Genomic DNA, 14,445 nt, shown 5'->3' with positions numbered 1-14,445 from the left:
TTTTTTTTTTTTTTTTTTTTTTTTTTTTCTTTTTCCAGCAGTGGCGACACGACTACTTCACAGGACTCATTGGTATCTAGCTTCAGGTTTTTCAAAAAGCGAGATGAAACAAGAGTAGATCCGCAGAGATAGAGAGGGATAAGGGGAAAAAGAAAAGAAAAAGAGAGAGGCGAGCAGACAAGACACGGCTCGTTGTGCGGCTCCAAGCAACGTTTCAGCTGGAGCGGATAGAGAGAGGCAGAGATACGGAGGAGGAGGGAGGGAGGAAGCGCGGAGCTGTCTAAGCAGACCGGTGCTGATTGATTCGCTATACGCGCATAAATACCAGCCGGCCTCCTGGTTTCAAAACACCGCCAACCCCGCATAGCACTCAAAATGAAAACATTTACAATTACCTTGGATATCCCTTCTTGTAGATTTTTTTTTTCTTTAATCCAAACGGCTGATTTAGGTAACCCCTCTATTTTCCTATCGCTTTTTTTTTTCTTCTTCTTCCCTCAACTGTTTTAATTAGCAGCTTTTGAATGCTTCCTTAGGGGGGGGTTTCACCCTGGAAACGATGGACAGCATCAGATTGATACTCTGTTCCACACCGCCAGAGTAAGAGAAGGGGGGAGGGGGGAGATCGGTACAATAAAAAAAAAAAAAAAATTCTCACACGATCTGCTTATTCTGTTTTCATTTACCGATTGAGAGAAAGGGGATTATAGAAGCGCAGAAGTTGTAAAAAATAAAAATAAAAAATCCACAGATAAATAAACCACAGCAAAAGTCGGACCACCCCGCAGAGACGGCGCAAGTGGTTGCGACCAGTCCCCACTTTACAGCGCTGGAAAGAGAAATGAAAGGAGCGACTTGATTTGAGTGATTTTGAGACTCGAAGTAGAAAAACCGACGAGAAAACCTAACCTGTTGACAGAAAGGCAGGAAGTGAGTGAGCGTAAACAGGTGTCATTGCTCCAACCTGATCACAGACACCTGTTGTCAGGGGCCCAGAAGGCGAACCCCAGACCATAACAAAATAATATATTTTAAAGTCGCATTTCAATAAATGCAAAACACCATTCATTTTAGTTTGTTGATTTATTAACGGAAACAATATTACATAGATTCAAACGAATATATACACTAAGTGTCAATCTCTTCCTGTTTTAGGGGAGTTTTTTTCTTTTTTTTCTCTCTCCACTGTAGTTACAGCCCTGCGCGGTATGAGGGATTCTTGTAATGTCAACGACACGACGCAAGTGGCTGTTTACTGTCGCTACGTGCTGATCCAGGAGGAGTGGATGTCGCACGACAATGACTCGACGCAATCTGCTAGGATTCCTTATACAGAAACTTTTTAAGCCAATTTGGTATAATAAACTGGACTTAATGCACTGTTTGATAGCATCGATTGAAACGTATGTGTGACTAAATTGATTGAATTGAAATCACTTTCTTGTAGAGTTCCCCTGAGAGCATTGAAATTTCAGTTAAACGAAACTGAAATTGAAAAGAAATTCTGAATCTAAGGCTACTGAAAACCTTAAATTCCTCTGGTGAGAAATGCTTAATGTGCTACGGAAGACGTTCGTCTTAAATAACCCACTAATAAAGTGTAGGCTCTAAAGATTTATTGCTGAATAATACTGTAGCCAAAATAATGAATTTAAAGTTGTGTGGAAGGAAAAAGGCAAACAGGGAGAACTGCAGAACTGTGGCCAGAGTCATTACGTCGAGAGTCACCACAGAGGTATTCGGAGGATTTTACTTTGGCTAGAGAAGGTGCAATTTCTTTTCTTACTTTTCCTATTAATGTCCTGTTTTTCTTGTTGTAATGACCATGGTATCACTGAGAATGATTGGCCACTAAACTACGCAGAGAATCTGTGACGTATTGTCAAGAGTAACATGACAGACACCAGACCCATCAAGGCAGCTGAGTTGAAGACCCCTATTTCAATAGACTCCAATTTAAGCTTCCCTAATGCCTTAGTACGGCCAGTTTAAACATTACTATGTCCAATTTTTAACCTAAACATCTGATATCAGTGTCATTTGTGCCAGGAGTTAATGAGACACATTGAAAACAGTGTTCTATGAAAAATTAAAAAACAAAAGTATGTAAATAAGTTCATAAATAAGCAAGCAAATAGTACAACAGCTATACATCTTGTCCTATTCTTACTTAAGTTCTTGGAGAAAGATATGCATATGAAATTGCCTTGGCCGGAGGGGGTGGTGGGAGGCAGCCAGCAACTTAATAGATGTGGCCATTACCCTGTATGTCCTGTAAAACATCTGTCTGTCTCTCTGCTCTCCTCTGCATCAACCCTTTTCATGACAAAAAGGCAAAACAAGATGCATGCGGCTGATTTACTACAACAGAGAACATTCTGCATGTTGATTTGTGAGAGCAGTGCGGTGCAAGGCAATCCCGCTTTGTCATTTGATCAATATGGCAGAAATATTTATTATTCCTGGAAGGAACCTTGGAGCCAGTTGCAAACTTCAAACCACTGCTAGCGGTTTAAAGCCTTAAATGTGTCCACATCACAGTTCCCCTCTTGTTCCCACTCTGCTTTACTAAACTGCTGCACTGTGTTACCAACTGAAACACATTGTAACCCATATCGGATGCAACTAGCAAGTTAATGTAGTTTAGTTGTTATTCGTCCATTTGACAGACTAGTAAATAAGTTTTAGGAGGGCATTTGTCTAATCAGACATAAGACAGAATGGCTGTAAGCAGTAAGTAAATTAAATACACTAAATTCAGTAAACGCTTTGTTTAAAATGCACTTTATTATCCATGCATAATAAAGTTAATTTATGATGCTCATCTTTCCTGACAAAGTGGAGGAATAATTTCACAGAGGAGGAATCAAAAGCTATAATCCATAAAATAAAAGTTAGAAGAATTTCAAAGATGGATGATTTGGGTAATCTAAACTGTTTAAATTACTTTCTCCATGGCTTCTCGTGGAGAATATCACAGAGATACAGCAATATCTGTGACTATTAAGGAATCACAGATCAAAACATTTTTTTAAATCAAAAATAGGTTTAATCGTTTCCGCCTGCTGGAGCAAGGAGGCATCGGTGGGTGTAGTGAAGTTATCATGAGAAATACAAGGAAAAAAATACATGACGGAAAGCAAAAGCCCCTGTGTGCATACCCTTCAAAAATCAACAAGTTGCTGATGGTTGGTGGTGACAAGTTAAACTTAAACAAGTTTTTCAAAATTGTATCGAGAGCATGAAAACAAAAACCTTCTTTTATATGGTTAAATAAATAATATGCACACAGAGAAAGAACATGCACATTTGGACCAATATGCTTTTTATTTTTTAATAAAGAGCTTGATCACAGTTTGCTGTAGCGGGCTTGAAATCTTAACATTTAAATGCAAACTCTGTCCCCAACGCCGAATGACAAAGTGACATATTTAATACCTCTTTGTCTTTGACTTTTGAATGTGTTCTTATCTCCCCTGGTGAAGAGTCTATCTCTAACTTTGACTTGCTAGATAATGGCTTACCCTTTGTGCATTGCACAGTAGAATCTGAAAGGAGAGCAGGAGCTTAGTGGGGACTTTCTGCAGGCTACTTTTGACATGTTGCATGACCTTATGAGGCCTCAGTGGCCTCCAGAATGTAAAATGCCCCCAGGGGAAAGTGTCACTGTTGATGTAAACCAAAGTGAAACTGATGACATGACATTCATGATATACCCTTTGCTGACTGCATTGTTATGCATGTACTCAGTGATGCATCTACAGTCATATGCCAAAACCTACTTGACTTGGAATCTGTAAAGGAACTCAGTTATTCTGAATAATTTTAGCTATTCTTGGAAGATGAGGGATGTAGAGCAACGTTTTGACCTGTTGCAAACACAACCTTTATTACGGACATACTGTATTTCCCTGCCACCTGTTGCCATTTTTATAGCACAGCTAAATAACTAAAAATGTTGTATGTATATATCAATTACAACTTAGAAGAAATTCGACTTCATGATTTGACATCTTGAAATTGACTTCTGTCTCTTTAAGAAGGTCAATCCATCATTCAGTCAAGTTTATCTCTGTGGCACTTTTCAGCAATATGGCAGTTCAAAGTGCTTTATGCCATATACAAACACACAAATACTAAGTCACATAAAACACCATACAGTCAGCATTTGAGAAAACTAGCAACAAATGTTACATTCTGAAGAGTGCTATCATCAATACACATTGATGATTAGACAGTATTTCATTTATTACGGTTCAAAAGCAGCTCTAAAAAGGTGGGTTTTTAGCTTTGATTTAAATGAACTGCAGTTTTTTTTTTTTTTTGGAAGTTTTTTCCAGATTTGGGGGGCATAGAAGCTGAATGCTGCTTTTCCATGTTTGGTTCTGAGCACCAGACAGCCAGTCCTCCTCTAGAGGCTCAGGGAGGAGGCGACACATGGATTGACCACCACAGAGTTCAGGCGTTAACAATATGTAGACATTTTGGTATGTGCTGGAGAAGACACTGCAGAGTGGTTGGTTGGACTCTTCCTTTATCAATATAAGATCTTGGGAAAAACTTAACACAGAGCTGCATAGAAATAAATCTTGGGACTTTGCAGAAGCTTCGAATCAAAGCCACAGTGAATGCTTGATGGTGTTTATGTGGGATTCCAAACCTCTACTGCTTATCTTTATCCTTAAATCAACCCAGATTTAATTTACTGTTGACAAATCTGCTAAAGATTGATTCATATTATTTAGAAAATTGTTCAAATGTATTATTAACCCCATTAGAAATATAAACCCTGTTTCGAACTTTAAGCAACATTAGTTTTCTTTTTTTTATCTTAGTACTGACTAACACATGTTGGTATCCTTGTCTTCATGTTGTCCACTCCACTCCGTCGCAATAAGTTTTTACCTAAATTCAGGATGGACCTGGCATATAAAGCTGACAGAGCTTTGGGTTGATTTAGTATTTAAACCTTTAAGATAAAGAAATGCTTGTCACAATTTTCGTAACCTTTTGCATACACCAGAAACACAGAGATCCTGCAGCGATTTTATTTTTTTTTAAATGTCAATGGAATCCACTTACAATGTGTGTTAAACACTAAAGCTCGTGGCCATTGAGCTAACGAGAGAAGCACATTCTGAAATAACACACTAAGCAGCAGTTCTTTGCTCTGTGCTCCGACAACAGCACATAAGCACTACTCATCACATCACTGAATATTCTCAAGGATGTTATAACACCTTTAAATTCCTTGCATGTCCACATTGTATTATTCAGACATTAAGGTGAGGGTGGGGAAGGGTTGGCAAGTTCCTAGAGCTGTGCACTTCAGGCAGTTTTTATAAATTCTTGAAAGACTGACACATGATGATTGGGCGAGGAAGGTGGGGAGCCAGTGCTGTAAAATGATTCCATCCATCTTGAATATCTTGATGATGGGCGATTTATATCAGCCTTTAGGCTACACTGAGTATTTTAACTGGATGAAGAGAATGAAAAATGAGTGTGAATTTCCATGTAGCAGGAAAAGGTTTTATTAACTCAAAGTGAGGGAAAACTCTAATAATGTGGTAGACATATAAGAGTCTGAATATTCAGATGAGTCTGTCAGGTGTAAAATCATTTCAGCTACTGGTCTGTAGATCCGTTTGCACGTCATGCAAAATCTAAATCGGCATTTCTCTAAATGTATGTAATTATAGTAAATCAAATTTTAAAAAAATAGTGCCTTTGAAATGTCACAGAAACATGTTCATGCTGCTTTCGAACTATTGCATAAAAAAAAAATCCAAAGACAGGGTACACACACTCAGTCCAATTCATGTTGTGCCGATACACACATGCAACAATATCACCTAGTATAAATTAATGCAAAATGTGTTCCCAAGAGTCCATCATTAGTCACTGCGAGAGCGAAGCTTGGAATTACAGTCTACATCACCCACATTGTTTTGTTAAGCTTACATTCTTTTGCCACATAGGACAAATTACAGCACAATGCACAACCCCATATCCTAATCAGACCCAGAGTGAATTAATTAGCAAACTCAGTGTTTCCACGATGATATTTGTATTTTAAACTGTCTACTACAATCATGCATTTACAAAACATTGGTGCATGTGTGCTAGCAGCAAGGCAACAATAATCTATATGCTGTTTTAATCCTTTGTGTGAACACGGATGAATTTGTATTTTTACATATTGGTATCATTCCACGATAATGACATGCCCTATTAGAAATAATAAGTGTTTAGGATAAAATACATTATTTCTAATGACAGCTCATTCAGGATTATAGATAATTAGTATTTAGTGTTAAAGGAGAAATCTTTTTCTTCATATTTCTAATCCGTTATTAGGTTGCGAATTGAATTAAAGCTCATCAAACAAAGCATGTGACTTTTATATCTTCTGATGTAGCAACATAGAGCTGAGGTTCTTTTGAACTGCAGTGCATGGCGATGCTTGTTGTTGCCTATTTGGCTCAAATCCAAGTTCTCCAGATGTTTCTGGAACCTGAAGCTGTGCCTGCTGCTTTCCATTTTTTAAATATTAATGAAAACCAGGATTTGATTCCTCAAGAAGAAAGCAGTGAAAGCTGTATGAAAAGGTTACCACATCGACTTTGGTTTTGCTTAACACATTCAAAGTTGTCGTCATGTTTCCGTTATTATTGTTGTTATTGTTTGCATGACGACGAAGCTTTCTACTCTATGGCTTTTGTTTCAAATGTTGTTTGGCTCTTCTTGGTTTTCTGCTTTAGTCACTCATTTCCATCCTCTGTCTTGTTGTGTTATCATTAATGCGTTCCCAGGTTTATGGTCCATCTTTCATTCTGCTCTCTCTGTTCACCTGGCTTCAGTTAATTGTCAACACCTGCCTGCGGTTAGTCATTAGCTACCCAAGTGTATAAATACCCTGACGTTTTCTTTCCAGCCAGACTGTCATGTACTTCTTCCTTGCTCCAGTTCTGTGTTTCTGCTTCGTTTTGCAAAAATGATTGAAGTCCTTAGTGTAGTTTTTTCAACCTATACATTTTTTATTTATTATGGAAGTTCATTTCTGCCATCCTGCTAAAAAAAAAGAAAAAAAAAAGAAATACTTTTATCTTACAGTTTTGACTTTGCTTTCTTATTATTGTGACTTAACTATTTAATAAAAAATAAAATTCTATCACATTATTATGATGTAGCTAAATCAGAATTATAAATAGTATCTCATAAATATCAGATAGTGTCTCATAATATTTACAAGTTAATATCTTTCATTTATATGAAACTGAAAATGTTCACGCATGTGATATTTAATATAAAACACTTGTTGAACATTTATTCTTTATTTTTTAATGAACCTTAAACGCATTGGAAGTATGCTTATTTTAAACGTTAATACGTCAACGACATATAATATATCAAAAAAGTATGACAGATCTGTAAAAGAAGAAAAAGGTGTTGGAAGATGTTGATTTAACAAAAAAATGTTGTTCCAGGGGTACATTGTAAACTATTCTGTTTGACATTTCAAATTAGACACTTCTGAATAATCTGATGAATAATCTGAGAGAGGATTTCTAAAGGTCAAAATATCACACAGTAAGGTGAGTTTTTTAATGCACTGATTACAGGCATTCAGATGATACTACAGTCATCCAGCTACAGACGAAGATCAGATGAAGTGAAACATTTAACATTTAAAAACAAAACTGTTCCTTGGTGTTACATGTTTTATGAGATTAATGAATCCCTACAGCAGCAGTATTAAATGCGATATACCTGATATAATATATAATCCAGTTTAGGCATAAGTTACTCACTTAGAAGATGTTATATTTTTATAAAATAAAAAAAAAGCAAAATGTTAAAAAAAAAGGAGCTGATCAATTTCTTCTACAGTGATCTAAATGGTGTTTTAATTTCTTTAGTTTTTCATCTCCTCAGAGGTGGTACTCTTAAATCCACTTGAGAGCAGAAAACATTGACATTTAAAATGCAATAAAAGGTTGAGTATTTGAAGTGTTTACTGTTCTTGCCGTAGAGCTGCTGACTTCAGGAGTATATTAAAAAAGAGTGGGGGGATGTCTCAGAATGATCCATGTGCTTTGACTTTCTCACTATCACAATAAAACACAAAACAGAGTTTAATTAAAGAATTCAAATTATTTCAGCATATGCCATAACATTTTAAACTATTTACAAAGATAATATTCATAAGAATAATTTGATTAGGACTTTTTTTTTTCTTTTTTTACAGAACACGTATTGTTTCTATTAACAGTATTAATGTAAAAATAATTCTGTTATGAATACAGATATATGAATGTTTATGAATTACGATTAAATATAACTTGTGACTCACTTTTACACTGTGGTTTCAATTGATTTAAATGTTATTTTTACATACATTAATTTTTAACCTATTTTTAGTCATGACAATAACAGCTTTGTTGGTTTGAAATTAGTCTAATTAAAACAACTTTAAAAGTTTTTAAGTTCTCGTAGTCTTAAATAAAACTGGGCATTGTCATAGTGATCCACCATTCAAGTTTTCCCCCACAATTTTCCTCTGCCAATAGTTTCAAAGAGCACCCTAATTTGGTTTAAACCAACGTGTTCGACAGATGGTACATTGTCCCATCATCGAGTCTTGAGAGTGCTTGCCATTGGGTAATGGGCAGAGCCAAATGTTTGAAATGAAGATGATTACAGTCCCACAGAGTCATTCAGCAGCACTCTGATTAAAATGACTTAATGCAGATCAGAAAAAATGCTGATCTGAAAGCATATGGTTTGTGAAAATTATTAAGAGAATGGAGCAGAGTTGTCCTAGTTGTACCTTTGCAGTTCAAAATAGACCAGCTGCCCTCAAAGGCTGCAAGAGAGGAACAGCAGGCTGAAATCAAATGCTGTTTAAAGATATATTTCCATCATGAACTGTTTATCAACCACTTTCGTCTATGGCTGTGCTTACAATTTTGCAGAAATAATGTGAAACAGTTTGTTCTACTAAATTCTATCTTTGGAAAAATTATTTAATACTTGATACAAATATAATTTACAGTTTGGTATTGTTTATTTTAGTAGACTGGCAATTCCTTAAAATGTGTCACAGTGATGTTTTTAAATAATTAATCTTAAACCATTTTAATCTACGCACAAAACTGGCAATTATGAAAAAAAACATATTTTATTTACAATAGTGTCACAAACCTTTTTTTTTTCTTTTTTTTAAGTTTAAGTCTATATTGAGTAAATTACAATTTTCACATTATATGCCATCTAGTCTGCACTGTTTTACCATAGGTTATGAATTAACAATTTTTTCTAGACCTAATTTAGTTGATATGCATTTAACATCTTTAACTTTTCCATGACATCAAATTCATTGTTATTGTCATTTTTTTTATCCTCAAAGGAAAATAGAGGAACATCAGTTTATGTCAAATATCTGAATGAATCAAACAGGGAAGAGGTTTTATACTGAAGAACTGGAAGCATATTTTAGTGATGCAAGCTTCCCAGTTAAAACATAGAAAACTGGAGAGAATTTTAGATGATTTTGTTTTGAAATGATCAAAATCATTTGATGCAGAGTTCATTTTGAGACATAAATTGGTGTGGTTGTCATTGTAAGGGTACACCTAAGATGAACAGCTGTTATAAAGCAGTAATAACCAATAATCAAAAAAAAAAAAAAAAAAATTCTAAGTTTCTCTGTCACGTGCCAACAGACAAAATTGACATGAGCAATTCATCGCAGCAGTTCTCTCCTGTGCTGTGTGTAATATCATAAGAATTAATTAATTACCACCCTCATCTGCCCCGCATTATTTTTGTCATTGTACTAAAAAACATTTACCCTCAGTTTCCTAGCAACAGTTCAATCAACCTCTTCTGCTGTCTGTCCTTTAGAGGATGGCCTTATCTCTCTTTGCCTAGAGAGGCCAACTACTCATACTACCCAGCTTCTTACTTCTATCTCCAGCCCCCAGCAGAGTTTACTTGCTCTCTAGTGTCCTACAGTCGATTCCCTGTGTGGACAAAGACACTTACTGTTTCTAGTCTTTAGTGTAGCGTGAAGAGATAGGATGAGGAGAACATTGGCAACAGAGAAACAAAACCAATCAAGAGGCAAAGAAGGAACCATAAGCCTCTTCGGCATCACCACAATGCCAAGGACAGGTAAAGTACCACAACGTTTGGTAGCACACAATACTTTCAATGAAATATAAATTACCAATCAGAATCTATGAGTAGAGAAATGGGTAAATCATACTGCTTAATGCTAGCAGTGGGAAATGTTTCGACGTTCAGTGTTTGTAGCAGCTTGTCAGATTATTCGTATCCCTCAAACATTTTAACCACAAACTTTAATGTATTCTATTTGATAAGTGGAAGAACAATGAATCGTGCATTTCGACATCATCTACAAATTTGTAATCTGAAGGGAGAGGGGTGCATTTGCTTTTAGCCATCCTGAGTAAGTACTTTGTAAAACTACCTGTTGCTGAAATTAAAGTATGTCTTTATGACACATCTAAAAAAAATAAATAAATAAATCCTCTCAAAATAGCTCAAGCTCAGTCAGACTGCATGGAGTGAATCTATAAACACATAAACAGATTCTTAACTGAAGTCAGGTCTGGTCGTTCTAGCTCCTAAATATGCTTTGAAGTAAAATTTAGATCAAAGCATTGAGTTGGCTGCAACCTTTGGGTTGGCTCCAATGACTGATGGAACGGTTTAGATCCTAAACCGTTCCATCAGTCGTTCCTCAAGAGTCGGTATCCTTCATGTCTTAGTTCTCTTCTTAGAGGTAGTTACTACCTCCTCAGCATGCCAATGTTCTGCAGGAGCCTGCCAACGAGCCATTATTTGATCCAGGTGTGTTGGACCAGGAGAGAACAACAACATGCTGGATCCTGGCCCTTGAGGACTGACGTTGGACACCTCTGCATAACATTATTTTTGTGGCTGTATGTTCTCTGTCGACCTGCATTTGCCTCCATCCATCTTCCAAATCAACTCTGCTTCCCTGTTCCTGCCACAGAAAAGTGACTCCACAGTTGTCAAGTTGACAGATTTGCCCAGCTGAGCTGTGGATCTCTACACCTTCAATGGAATTATCAAGGGCCTCTCTGCCTGCTTTAAAGCTCTCAATAACTTTCTCCTTGGCATGTCTGAGGGGTGAATTGGTCTTCATGAGGCTGCTTTTTCACTAATGTTTTGTAAGAAACCCCCGAGGCCTTCACGGAGCAGTAGTATTTATACTGAAATTATATTACACACAGGCCTTTGAAAGCCATTGGTTTCACTGGATTTCATTTTTGGGGTAAACAAATGCACCACACACTTTTTAGGCTTTTATTTGTAAATAATTTGAAAAGCACATTTTCATTTTTCTTTCACTCACAATTATGCTGTGCTTAGTGTTGGTTTGCCATATAAAATCCCAACATAAGGCATTGGAGTGTGACAAACTTCACTGGGAAATAGTTGCGCAAATATTGAATACATTTGGATTGCAATGCAGGACTGATGCTTCAGCACTCTTTTAATCAAGCAGATATCTATATCGACACCTGCTGCTAATTTGTTCACTTTCTACATCTGCTGTCGTTGTTCTTTATTGCTTAAGAATATGACACCATTAAAAACGAAACCTGATTTCTCTGATTATGATTTTCAGGAGTGAGCGTACGATTCAAGTGTGACTCATGTTAAAGTCTTTCAGAAATCATGCCGGCAGTTGCTGCAGAGGAACACTGCAGCTGTAGTGCCTGAGCAACACTGACCCAGCAACATTGAAAAAAAAAAAAAAAAAAATCCCATAAACTAAATCCACATGAATAGGTGGGCGTCTCAGCAAACATAACATTTTTTGCTTAACTCTATCACTGTTCAATTTATTGCGGTGCATCATATTGTGTCTAAGACATGTTCACTCATATGGATTAGATTATCGATGCCCACTTACATTATGGTGCTGTCCCAGAGTGCACAGTAAGGCTTCATTGTTCCCTGGAATACAAGAAAGGTGTAACAAATCTCAGTAAATCACAAAGATAACTCATCATTTTCATCATCACAGCACCATCATTATCACATATCCAATGTTAGCCTTCTAAAAATATAGTTAATGAATCACAGGAACCATAAATTAGACCATGGTTTGCACTACCAGAGCACCGCACAGTGAGACACATTTGATGACGCACTCAGATTTACTTGTGCCTTATCTCTAAGATGCATAAAAAAGGTCTTGACCATAAAAAAGGAATTGTCCTTGTAATTAACTGAATGCAGCTCCAGACACTCTGTGCTCGCAAATTAATTATCAAGCCATTTGACCGACACTGTGTCTCTCCTAAAGGAAGGCGATAGACAATGTGATCTTTGTAGAAGATTCAATAGAGAAATATCAAACATCTGTTTAAATAACACCAGGTAGCCTCCATATCATATGAGAAAATTCTAAAAAAAATAAAATAAAATAAAAAAATGCATGGGGTTTATCGTTCAATTTCAAGCTATAGTGCTGGTGAAAAGTTTACATGTATTAAGCATGAGTATGAAAGCTGTTTAATTTTAAGCCTTGATGGATTTGTCTGAATGGTTCATTTTTAACAAGGATCAGTTAAATGAAAAACAAGAAATAGTTGCACAAGTCTGATTTAATTGCTGATTTTCTCTTATCCAAATGTGGTCAAATGTAATATATTACATAGACATATTTGACCCCTCTTCTTACCAACAATAACAGCATCAATTTTATTTATCATTAGTTGGTTCCCTCATAGCTTAGATCACACAATTTCGAAAGGGAGGAGGCTGGGATCATTTCACGAGATTAATGCTAGCCATTGTCTTGTGGGGGCACCCAACTGCATAAACCAGTTAAGTTAAAGTGTCCAAGTCACATGAAAGGAGATTAGTTAAAAAGTAGAAAAAAAAAAATTAGGAACCACCAAGGCTCACTCTGATCCTAAATCAGAAGATGCAGGAACACCAGTGTGACTTTCAATGTAGAAGTGGAAATGAGGAGACTGGTGTCTTTCCTAGACAAAAGTTTGGTGCTATGAAGCTTAGTTATGATTTGCAGCGACCCGTATGGACTTATGGTTTTTCATGAAACATTTTTTTTTTTTTTTTTTTGTGAAATGAGACTTAGGAGACCTGCCCATAATGAGTTAGGAACCATCAAGGACAGGGTTTCAAATCTAAGAAGACTGTACTGTATTCTAAATTAATTACCAATTTTTATTCTTACTTTTGAAATTAATTTTAGGTATTACTTGCATCATCACTCCAACCTAGAAATGGACAATGAAATTCAAACAGTTAACGTGGTTCAAAATTACTGTGGTGCTTACATTTGCCAGGTGAGCCAACTCAATCTCCAGGTGGGACTCAGTCGCCTTGGGCTCAGGTCTTATAGTCACAGCAATAACCTTGGAGTTCACAGCAGTGAGGTTCCTGAGTAAAAAACACAGATTCATAAACGCTGTTACTAAATCCCTCCCTCTGCTTCTTTTTTGCCAAATTGCTTATTGGTATTCAGTATTTCAAAACAAGTGTTTTTTTTTTTTTTGTAAATCTATATAAGTTTTCTTCTTTCTGTAGTCAATAAAAAAAGCAATTATGTAAAGCTCAGCAAGAATCACAAACAACAAACCACAATCTGTGTTTTTTTAAAAATCCCGCTTTTAAAACTTTCCTTTACTTTTATTGTTTTCAGAAAGAACAAAAGGTTTCCAGAACATTTTCAATTGATAATAACACAAAACATACTGAAAGAAAAGTTGAGCTAAGATAACTGGTGGAGCTACTCCTTTTTTTCCAATATTTTTCTGTACCTGCCTTTTACCTGTGAAACAACTCCGTTTTCAAGACTTAATTGTAAACGGAAATAAATGAACAAAATTGCTCCATCCAGAATGCACTTAAACTTCTGACATTTAGTTGCATAAAAGTTACTTGTTTTGTCAAAGCTTTGCATGCTCCAAAAGTGATAAATGGAAACTATTCAACTCTAACAGTCCCTTCTTGATAAGCTTATCCCCTTGTCAGTATGGAAAGGGCAATCTGAAGTGGCCCATTATGGGTTTTCACACAAACACTGAGGGCTGCTGCTGCTCTACTGCACAGCTGTGTTGACATGTCCTGGCATCACTGCTCTGTCCTTGGATATCAGTGCCAAAGTCGTGTTGTCTTGAAGCACTCATCTGGTGGTTATATGGCCCACCCTGCAGCTCTTCAAGACAATTGTGTCACTCCTAATTAACAATACACTCCCTGCTACAGTGAATGTGTTTTATTTCCTAAATTAGAGCCAACAAAGTTCTCTAACTTTCTTCTTTAGCTTTGCTTAATCTCCCCCTCTCTCTGTGTGTCTCTCTCTTTTTCTCCCTCTATCTAAAGTTATATATGCCTATATATATATATATA

At 36.4% G+C, this 14,445-nt stretch overlaps 1 protein-coding gene across 1 annotated transcript in view; it reads right to left on the bottom strand.

Annotated features, from left to right (window-relative positions):
• adgrb3 (adhesion G protein-coupled receptor B3) overlaps positions 1-14,445 on the bottom strand; it is a 146,342-nt gene that overhangs the window by 30,715 nt on the left and 101,182 nt on the right. The window contains exons 15-16 of the mRNA XM_015053940.1: positions 13,371-13,473; positions 11,975-12,018 (exon numbers count right to left, since the gene is read on the bottom strand). Of these exons, the coding sequence (XP_014909426.1) occupies positions 11,975-12,018; positions 13,371-13,473 (147 nt within the window). The remainder of the gene's footprint in view (positions 1-11,974; positions 12,019-13,370; positions 13,474-14,445) is intronic.

Source organism: Poecilia latipinna, unplaced genomic scaffold (genome assembly GCF_001443285.1).
Source record: "Poecilia latipinna isolate Pla-1442-1.1 unplaced genomic scaffold, P_latipinna-1.0 Scaffold1215, whole genome shotgun sequence".
NCBI lineage: Eukaryota > Metazoa > Chordata > Actinopteri > Cyprinodontiformes > Poeciliidae > Poecilia > Poecilia latipinna.
Note: the sequence above shows the minus strand (reverse complement) of the source record. Positions and strands in the feature narration are given on the sequence as shown.